Source organism: Brachyhypopomus gauderio, chromosome 10 (assembly GCF_052324685.1).
Source record: "Brachyhypopomus gauderio isolate BG-103 chromosome 10, BGAUD_0.2, whole genome shotgun sequence".
Classification (NCBI taxonomy): Eukaryota; Metazoa; Chordata; class Actinopteri; order Gymnotiformes; family Hypopomidae; genus Brachyhypopomus; species Brachyhypopomus gauderio.
Window position 1 is genome coordinate 2,090,216 of NC_135220.1, and position 11,133 is coordinate 2,101,348.

At 41.9% G+C, this 11,133-nt stretch overlaps 1 protein-coding gene across 1 annotated transcript in view; it reads left to right on the forward strand.

The window, feature by feature from the left end:
- adcy6b (adenylate cyclase 6b) overlaps positions 1-3,498 on the forward strand; it is a 30,325-nt gene extending 26,827 nt beyond the window's left edge. The window contains 4 exon segments of the mRNA XM_077018604.1: positions 1-125; positions 603-807; positions 979-1,103; positions 1,433-3,498. The exon segment at positions 1-125 is cut by the window's left edge and continues 139 nt beyond it. Of these exon segments, the coding sequence (XP_076874719.1) occupies positions 1-125; positions 603-807; positions 979-1,103; positions 1,433-1,561 (584 nt within the window). The 3' untranslated portion in view covers positions 1,562-3,498.
- Positions 3,499-11,133: the final 7,635 nt, after the last annotated feature.

Consider the following 11,133-nt stretch of genomic DNA (forward strand, 5'->3'; position numbering starts at 1 on the left):
AGTGCGTGGCCGTCATGTTCGCCTCCATCAGCAACTTCTCCGAGTTCTACGTGGAGCTGGAGGCCAACCATGAAGGTGTGGAGTGCCTGAGGCTCCTCAACGAGATCATCGCCGACTTTGATGAGGTAGGAACGTGTGCTGCAGTGCTCCGCTAGTGGGTGGCGTTGGAAGCTGATGAGATTTATTTTATTTCCACTTTGGTTAACACTGTCTCACCATCCTGTTGGCAGTCAATAAAAAAAGAGTTGCTTTGCGAAAAGAAAAAGCAAAATAAGGTTCCCTTCTCCACAGGGAAATCGTTGTACCCATCTGTCTTATTTGCTTATTCTTGTAGAGCAGGCTAAATGTGCAAGTCTGTGGGGGCGGGGCCTGTAGTCGAAGGCTTCAGATTGAGAGCGTGGGATTGAAGAGAGGGGTGGGCTTCTGAAGTGGCAGAAGCTCAAGCACTAACTTCAAGATTTCAACTACAGCTGCTTTAATGCCATTCCACCCTCATTATTCCTAATCCCTAATCCCTAATCCCTAATCCCCATCCTTGAATAATTTGGTTTGGTTTCTTGTTGTCCTCTCAGTTCCATCTCACTTGCCACTCTGGTCCTCAGATCATCAGTGAGGAACAGTTCAAACAGCTGGAGAAGATCAAAACCATAGGCAGCACTTACATGGCGGCGTCAGGGCTCAACGACTCCACGTTCGACCGGGACGGACGCTCGCACATCCTGGCCATGGCCGACTACGCCATGCGGCTCCGGGAGCAGATGAAGCACATCAACGAGCACTCCTTCAACAACTTCCAGATGAAGATCGGTCAGTGGCCCACTTGCGCACGCTACAGTGCCCAGCAAGTAGAAATGCTAGTTACCGTTAATCAGCCTTTGTCGTTCCGATCGCCTCCCCAGAATGGACTAGCCGTGTCTGGCTTTAACTTTATCAGACAGACATGTGAGGGCAGATGGTGAGTGTGCCCTTCTCCTGCAGGACTGAATATCGGCCCTGTGGTTGCTGGGGTCATCGGGGCTCGAAAGCCACAGTATGACATTTGGGGGAACACGGTGAACGTGGCCAGTCGCATGGACAGCACGGGGGTGCCAGACCGCATCCAGGTGAGCCCAGTCAGCACACGATCTATCGGTAGCATAAGCGGACTCGCTCGGTATACTGAATACTGTACAAAAATCAATTAGAGGTCATAACAGCCAAAAATAATTATCTGAACTCTGGACTATAGCATCCCCTTTTGGGGTATTAAACGTAGAGAGAAATTTCAAGCCATGCAGATCGTGAGCCGGACAATTGCATTTTGCGAAGGCTGCACTGCCATCTATTGCACTTTGAGTGAAACTGCAGCTTTGCAATAATGCCGCATGGGTGAAGGTCACAACCACTGAGCTCCTCATCAGCGCGAGCTGATAACAGTCCCTTGTTCTCACAGGTGACCTCTGACCTGTACCACGTGCTGATCAGCAAGGGCTATCAACTGGAGTGGCGCGGTCTAGTCAAGGTCAAAGGCAAAGGAGAGATGACCACGTACTTTCTCAACAGTGGCCCCACTAGCAGTTAACACTCACCCACAGCATTGACACCAAAGGCAGCGAGACACAGGCTCCAACCGGGACATGAAGGACACGTTTGGGGTTTCTTTGGGCCATTTGGGGACGCAACAGCTCCCTGACGGACATGCATAAACAGCCCAGCAGAGGTCAGGTAGGGAGTGTGTGCACACAGAGAGCGGGTTGTGTGTCTGAGCCGATCTCACGCTCTGGGAGACCAGAACCCTCACAGCCGTTGCATTTAGATCACACTGACTTTAGAGAAGCATAGTTTTTCATAATTTTTGTTTAATGATTGTTATACACCAAAATATGAACTCTTTTATTTATTGTCATTTTGACTGATTTTTAAAGAAAAACTCTATTGATGAAAATACACTTACTGTATATGCAAAGATGAAAAGTAAGAATGCAGAAGACCAAAGACCTGACATGTTTGATGTAGGAGCACTACATGTGCCTGTTTGCTATGGTAGAATAGATACTGTTCCACTTGTTCTTCTGTGGTTCCTGACAACAAAGGCCATGTTCTCTGATGGACAAATGCTTCCTTTTACCCCAACACACACAATGAAGGCTTCAGAGCCAGAGAGGGGGGCTGGGACCACTTTCAAATTACGTTTATTCATATTTATGGATTTTGAAGTGTTCTTGGGACTCTGTGAAGTGAAGAACCTCTAATGAAGGACAAACATTAGCTATGGACATGGGAAATGTATGTTATTGTATATGTTCTTAAGCTTGTAAGTAAGTTAAGTGTGTGTGTGTGTGTGTGTGTGTGTGTGTGTGATAGAGAGAGAGAGAATGAGAGAGAGAGAGAGAGAAAGAAAACATTGTCATCTTTAAAGGGCAACACTGCTCACTGTGAGTTATATATTATATTAATTTATGTGCAATTATTTTCTTGCCAAACTGACTGCTCCCAGGCATGTCTGACATTCATTATATATATATATATATATATATATATATATATATATATATATATATATATATATATATATATATATATATATATATATATATATATAATAAATTTATATATATATATATATATTTTTTTTTTTTTTTCATTCCTGCAGTGAGTAGATATCCTCCCTCGGCCCAAAACTCAGTGTTATTCCAGTTCTTGGTCTTTGCCACTACTCTGGTTCTGCTTCAACACTGAGCACCCTTACAAGTATTTGTAACCATGTGTATGTTTTATTACACGAAATGAGCTGAAGGTTTTTGGCATGAGACAACACAGTTTAGCAACTCTGAAGTCGTGAGGCATATTTTTATGTTTAAATTAAATGCATTTTATCAGTGGGAAATGGTCATGTTTGTAGTTTCTGCAAAGTGTCACCGTCAGGACAAAATGCTAATTAGTGCAATCCACCTGTGTCTGTATTTGAGTACTGTAGAAGATAGATGTTTCCTGGGTCAGTATTTGAGTACTTTAGAAGGTTGCCTTCCCTTTCCTGGGTCTGTGTTTGAGTACTCTAGAAGGTTGCCTTCCTTTTCCTGGGTCTGTGTTTGAGTACTTTAGAAGGTTGCCTTCCCTTTCTTAGGTCTGTGTTTGAGTACTAGAAGGTTGTCTTCCCTTTCCTGGGTCTGTGTTTGAGTACTCTAGAAGGTTGCCTTCCCTTTCCTGGGTCAGTATTTGAGTACTCTAGAAGGTTGCCTTCCCTTTCCTGGGTCAGTATTTGAGTACTCTAGAAGGTTGCCTTCCCTTTCCTGGGTCAGTATTTGAGTACTTTAGAAGGTTGTCTTCCCTTTCCCCGGGTCTGTGTTTGAGTACTCTAGAAGGTTGTCTTCCCTTCATCTTTTTGCACTTCTTCCCACTCAACGTTTTGCATTTTATTTGTTTCATCACACGATCCCTCAAGTTAAAACATGATGGTGCCACTTCAGACATTTTCCACTTGCAGAAAACAAATCAATAAACTCAGTGCTTTATTCCCAGCTGCTTATTTCAATTTGTTACTTTATCCATTGTGGTGTATTGTTCATTTATTTAAATATATCTGATGATTGCAGAGAGTAACTGCAGTGTATCGTGGTAAAACATTTAGATGTAAACAAAATCACAGTGAAGTGCAAAATGTTTCCGGAGAAACAGGACATTTCAGACAGAGGTCCTTCTGAGGATCTTTGAGGTGAAGAGAGATTCCATGAGATTCAGAATCCTCGCGTGCATGCCCATATAGGCGCTTCAGATGATAATCGCAATTTCCATTGTTTCTATGCACAAATAAGGACTAATTTTTTATGATCTACCACAGGAAACGATGCAGCATTATCTATATCCAAATAAAGACACCGATTCACGGGTGTTAAATGTTTTAAATAAAATGTAATAAAATGTTAAAAATAAAATTACAAGAATATTAAACTCAAAATAGACTATTAAAAACATAAATATTCTGTTTACAAACCTGCTTTTTTAACTCTCAATATTAACGACAGTTTTCTCAATTACAAAACGTAATTTCTTGGTTATGGATTCTGTTTTTTGATTCTCAAAACTTTAGGATCTATTTTGGCACCGTACCCTACTTTCTTATGCATGGCTGTCAGAGCAGCACCTGGCAACACAAACCGATCTCTCATTAATACAGGGTCCATTTGTATTCAAATATACTGGACAAATCTTTCATTGTGATGGTCTAAAAAATCTGCAAACCTCTTGGTTTTCTGGTCATTATGGCTCACTCGAGAAATATGACAACTGCAGCAATGCATGAAGAAGAATAGGTGATGATTCTTCTTGAAGATGTGGAAGAAGACGCTGTGTTGATATATGTAGAGCGGTAGCCTGCTACCATAGTGATTATTCAACTGATTGTCAATCGCACTCTTGACTACTATGTAGTCTAGAGGAGATTAGCAGAGAATCTTTAAATAGAAATGTGGTGTCTGCATCATCCCAGATGATTCTAAAAGGGATGAAGTAGATTAGCCACTGGATTCTTTGGATCAACACTGGAACCAAAAGGAATTTCTGTTGTCTTAGTAATTGTTTACAGGTAGGTGCATCCGTTCTGTAAACAAGTAAAACACAAAACTTCGTGCATGACTCCTCCAGGATGCCCGTAGTTATGGAAAAATGTATCACATTTCCAGACTTTTCTAGCTGTGAGTAAAGGAAAGTAGGTTTTGTAGGCCTTAGAACATGAATTCTTGTACTGCACTGAAAAGTGAAAGTCTGTAGGATTGTAACAGGATGATATTAAAACCAGAATTTTCGGCTGAAACACTCTAGAAAGTGTGCCACATGTTCTGAAGAATACCAAGTACTTCAAGCAACAAGTATGACTAGCAAATGTCACGTTTCTAAAAACAGAGGATCTTACACTTGCACTTTACTGGTAATATTTTCATATTACTGTTTGAGCACAAACACTAATTTCCTTAAAACGGTGACATAGTGTAATGAAACGAGTATATTCCAACTTCCAAAAAAGTACCACATCACTGCTAATCCAGAGGATTACATTATATTTGAGTAGAAAACACAATAACTTCTTCACTGAAGCTGAAAGAATATATAAAGGCAAACTCATGTGCAAACATGAGGAATGATCAACAAACCATCAAACACACAGACCAGACCATAATCTCAAAACCACAGCCAACATCCAAGAAGAAACAAATGTAGAACATGGGTGAAGAACACCTTGGAGAAGGTGAGTATGTACACAGTCCTAACGAGTCCTGATGAACCTGTGAATGAGCTGTAGGTGTTGGTGACGATCTGTAGGTGGAGCCAGTGTACAGGTGCAGGGACAGCAGGAAAACCTGAAGTGGCAAACCCGGAGCGGAGCCTTCAAACCTGGAGCGGAGCCTTCCATACGTGAACCTGTCAAAGAGAGGCCAAGCCTTGTCTGAACAACAGCAAGGAGAAGACACACTTCCCTACTCCTCGATAAAGGCAAATCACAAAGCCATTCTACACCTATCCGTGTTCTACACCTCTACATTCTACACCTCTACATTCTACACCTCTAAACATTCTACACCTCTAAAACATTCTACACCTATCCGTGTTCTACACCTCTACATTCTACACCTCTAAACATTCTACACCTCTAAAACATTCTACACCTATCCATGTTCTACACCTCTACATTCTACACCTCTAAACATTCTACACCTCTACATTCTACACCTCTACATTCTACACCTCTAAACATTCTACACCTCTAAAACATTCTACACCTATCCGTGTTCTACACCTCTACATTCTACACCTCTAAACATTCTACACCTCTAAAACATTCTACACCTATCCGTGTTCTACACCTCTACATTCTACACCTCTAAACATTCTACACCTATCCGTGTTCTACACCTCTACATTCTACACCTCTAAACATTCTACACCTCTACATTCTACACCTCAACATTCTACACCTCTACATTCTACACCTCTAAAACATTCTACACCTATCCGTGTTCTACACCTCTAAACATTCTACACCTCTAAAACATTCTACACCTATCCGTGTTCTACACCTCTACATTCTACACCTCTAAACATTCTACACCTATCCGTGTTCTACACCTCTACATTCTACACCTCTAAACATTCTACACCTCTACATTCTACACCTCTACATTCTACACCTCTAAACATTCTACACCTCTACATTCTACACCTCTAAAACATTCTACACCTATCTGTGTTCTACACCTCTACATTCTATACCTCTACATTCTACACCTCTAAACATTCTACACCTCTCTGTGTTCTACACCTCTAAACATTCTATACCTCTGTGTTCTAAATCAAATCAAATCAAATATATTTGTATAGCGCTTTTCACAACACATGTTGTCACAAAGTGCTTTACAGGATTTACAATGTTAACAATACTATGGGTCCAAATCCCTAATGAGCAAGCCAAAGGCGACAGTGGCGAGGAAAAACTCCCTATGGTGGTGGGGAATAGGAAGAAACCTCGGGAGGACCAAGACTCAAAAAGGAACCTATCCTCCATTGGGCGGCCTGTTAACACACAAATTACACAAAAACAAATTATACAGATGAATACACAAGTTACAAACAAATCACACAAACAGACTAAGTATAAGGTAACTAGAATGAAAGTTCTGGGTGTTGATATTGTCAACGTAAATGTCTTGTGATGAACGCCAGGCTTTCATTCCGTGTTGGAGCAGTGATGCTGGTATTGTAGGCTCCGACTGCAATGTTACTCTCCAGGTGAACCTCGGAGAAGAAAGATATGTGATGTGGTATATATGTAACAGATTAATCAAAGGCCAAACTAAACAGATGAGTCTTTAGTCTAGATTTAAACATTGAGACTGTGTCTGAGTCTCGAATAGAGGCAGGAAGATTATTCCACAAATGTGGAGCTTTAAAAGGCTCTTCCACCTGCTGTGATCTTTTTGATCCTAGGAACAGTTAATAACCCTGCGTCCTGCGAGCGAAGTGAACGTGCTGGGTTGTAATGGGTTGAATGATATTCATGTTGAATATTTAATTTAATTGTAATTAGATTTTTAAAACATATGGCCCTGTTATTCCTATACATGGTTAACAGACACAGTCTCAATGGTTTGGTAGGTAGGGAAGCAAGTTCTACTTAACGAATTGGAAACCGTTCTACACCTCTCTGTTCTACACCTCTCTCTGTTCTACACCTCTCTGTTCTACACCTCTCTGTGTTCTACACCTCTCTCTGTTCTACACCTCTCCGTGTTCTACACCTCTCTGTGTTCTACACCTCTCTCTGTTCTACACCTCTCTGTGTTCGACACCTCTCTGTGTTCTACACCTCTCTGTTCTACACCTCTCTGTGTTCTACACCTCTCTGTGTTCTACACCTCTCTGTTCTACACCTCTCTCTGTTCTACACCTCTCTCTGTTCTACACCTCTCCGTGTTCTACACCTCTCTGTGTTCTACACCTCTCTGTTCTACACCTCTCTGTTCTACACCTCTCTGTGTTCTACACCTCTCTGTTCTACACCTCTCTCTGTTCTACACCTCTCCGTGTTCTACACCTCTCTCTGTTCTACACCTCTCTGTGTTCTACACCTCTCTGTGTTCTACACCTCTCTGTGTTCTACACCTCTCCATGCATTCACACACCAGCGCTTAGTTTACTCACTAGTGCAAAGGCATTAATGCAGGGAACAGTAGGAGGCGCTCTCACACCAAACTCTGCACTCCTGTATTACGAGTCCACTACATTTCCCAAGAGTCTGTTACTATATGAGAAATAGAAACATTAAAAACAAACAAAAAGTTAAATAAACTGATTTGGGATTATTATTGTTGTTACTACTACTGCTACTAGTAGTATTATTAGCTAAAGTAGTAGTAGTAAAGCTAGTATTAGTAGTAGCTACTGTTATTCTTGTAAGGTTTCCAGTTTTGTGGATAAATAAATTGGAGCTTTGTCAGAACAGTACAGTCTGGTCTTCCAGATGGTGAGACGGTGCTTTCACAAAATAAATAGATGTATAAAATATTAAATGTTAATAATAAAAATATAAACAGTTCAATAAACCAGAATTCTGGTTTGGGATTATTATTATTATTACTATACTATATATTAGTAGTAGTTGGAGTACTACTATTAGTAGTAGTAAATACTAGAAATAGTAGTTGTAGTAGTGTTGTTATTCCTGTAAGTTTTCCCAATAAATAAATCATTTGGTTTAGTTTCTAAGAAGAGTACAGTCTGGTCTTGGCTGAGTGAGATATAAACAGAGACGTTATCATGGTGTGGTTCGTGGGTGGTTTAGTGCGGTGAGTCCAGTGGCTTCTCGTGGCATCACACTCAGCCTCCCGGGGGGTGGGGGGTGGCTGCTCAATAATGCATGAGCGTCATTAGAAACCGGAGAGGCCCCTTAGTTCACCGTTATTTCCTGAGAAATGCGAGTCAGGGCAAAGCGATGACAGTTCTACACTTCATGTACCTCACCTTTCACCCAGCAGTATTTACAAATCGACAGAGATATGCATAAATGTGGGTAGTATTTTAACCATATGTGCATTGCGAGCTCCTGGGACATGTTTGTCTCATTCGAGGACAAGGGCTTAGGGCAGCTGAGAAGTGTTAAACGGCCCGGCCTGTGTGCCCTGTGGGAGGCTGCTAGCACCACGCTGAGGCCTGGCTGGTGTCACTTCGACTTGACCCAGAAGTCCTAGCCTCATCTTTTATTTAGCCTGAATATGCGGCGGGCAAGGCAGACGTGCTCGTGATACATCGAGGCTTAATATACGGCTCCAATACCATGATACGACCTGCAGAGAGGAGGACGTTGAGTCTCGCCCTCGTCCCGAATCATGGCCGTGTAAAAAGGCCTGTGAGCAAGGGCTCAAATGTTTTGGGTTACTTTAGCAATGTAACCAGAGGAAAACATTTGCGGTCATTTCATAAGCTTTCACCACTAGGTGTGTGTGCACAGCGCTAAGCAAATCATAGGTTTACTGTAGACCTAGTTCTTTAGAAACATCTTTACATGCAGTCTTCATTGTGCTTGTGTTTGGATCAGCACCTGCACAGCTCTGAATTACAACATTAACGATTAACGGCTAACCCAGGCCTCAGAGTTCTTTAAATTCTTTGAGTTTCGTGAAATGTCACGGGCGAGTCCAGACACGCTCAGGTCATCACGTCAGATGGTCAGCAGCACCAGAGATACGGTCTCTGGTCGGCACACATGACGAGAAGCAAGCGGGCCAGAACGTGAGGAAAGTCACGTGGCCTTCACGTGAGACTCGGGAAAGACTGCGTGAGAGCGGCGTTCAGATTACATGTACAAGGAGCAGCTGCCTTTGAAAATGAATTCAGCCTTGGGAAAGAAATGGACCAGAATCGAGAGGAGTCCTCCAATTGATAACTAAGACCAGTAACACTACCCGTGGAGCACGTGATAAGTGCGTCTGCTTAGTATTTTTCAAAAGCTACAGTAAAAATACACAGTGCACAAGTGAGGCCTGTATTATACCTTCTTTCCCGGTGAACGCTTCAGTTAAAGCAAATGTGAATGAGGGTTCAGGCAGACTTATGAGAACCCACATTCTTAGAAGAGAGTTGTGAGAATAGAGATCACAGCCATCTGGACGTATATTTACACTTCAGAGAGGACGCGGAGCAGCGGACCTGGCCGATGACTGATGACCCCAGTGGCACGCCAGACTCCCTGTACTGTCTCCACTCTTTCACGAGCTTTAATTAGGCAGATATCAAACAAAGGACTTGATGCACTTAGCATTGCGCAGCCACCATGTCTTTGAAATCATAACGTTATATTACATCTATCTATCTATCTGTCTGCCTGCCTGCCTGCCTGCCTGCCTGCCTGCCTGCCTGTCTGTCTGTCTTATATTAATGTTTTGCACTGGAGGGATATTACTGTAACAAACAGTATGGCTGAAGCATGTTTGAGTGCATGTTGAGCTGCTGTTCGAACACATCCACATGGGCCAGGAGTCCAACACTGATGCCACAGCTGTCCTGTTTTGTCCTGGAAGCTGTGCCATTAACCTGTTGTCTAACTCTGTGTACGTTCATGTAAAGGCACCACATCCTCACAGAACTGTAGAGAGTAAAGGACACCCCTTTCACCACTTCCTCTGTTAAAGTGGCTCTCTGATGCTGTGATCTTACATTTCTCTCACATATATTTATTTGATGTGTATTAGAGGAGACCCCATTCTCAACTGAAGTAGCTCTCTGTTGCTGTAATGCTGTAATGTAACTTATCTTTTAGATTCCTTTTTGATGTGTGTTGTGCGTTTAATTAACAGAGACTAATTAACTGCTTTAGTTTTTACGATGGGGTCTTAACTGCTTAATTATGGCTAAACCAGCCAGCCTGTTTCTGTAGTGCCATATTTAATCTTTTTATTATAGCTAACAAACACCTGTTATTAGTCATTTGAGCATTGTGATTTGTTCATCTTTTACATGACACTGAGATCTGTTCAATTTTTTAGGGTGATTTGACAATCTTTTGCCAAGCAGTTGATATTGGAGCATGCCTTAAGAATTCATCCAGAAAGCCCACTGAACTCCACTGAGTTGTTCAGTGAATCAACTTTTAGCGAAGCAGGACAATCCATTTTAGACCATGATCACCATAAAGGTCATTTTGGAATACTAATAGTGATAGTTTTAGCTCATGTCCATGATTACCTACTCTGAGCAACAAAACAACAATATGCATCAGTAAGTCTGGCTCAGTCTGTCCACACACACACACACACACATACACACACTCACACACACACACATACACACACTCACTCATTCTCTCATACATGTGCCAGGCCCACTCAGCTCAGTATCTGATGGCACAACACACTTTCAATTATTCATCATCATAGGCTGCAAAGAGGGGAAGATTCCTTTACCCGTGTATTATTCACAATGGAGTACTATGAACTGAACAACATTACACACACGCACATGTGCACGTGCGCACACACACACACACACACACATGCATACACACACACACTGAAATGAGACCATCAGTTTTTTCCTAATACAGGAGACTAAATTAACTTCAGTTCTGAAGTTTAATCATAAACAGAAATATAGAAAATTCCAGAAAAT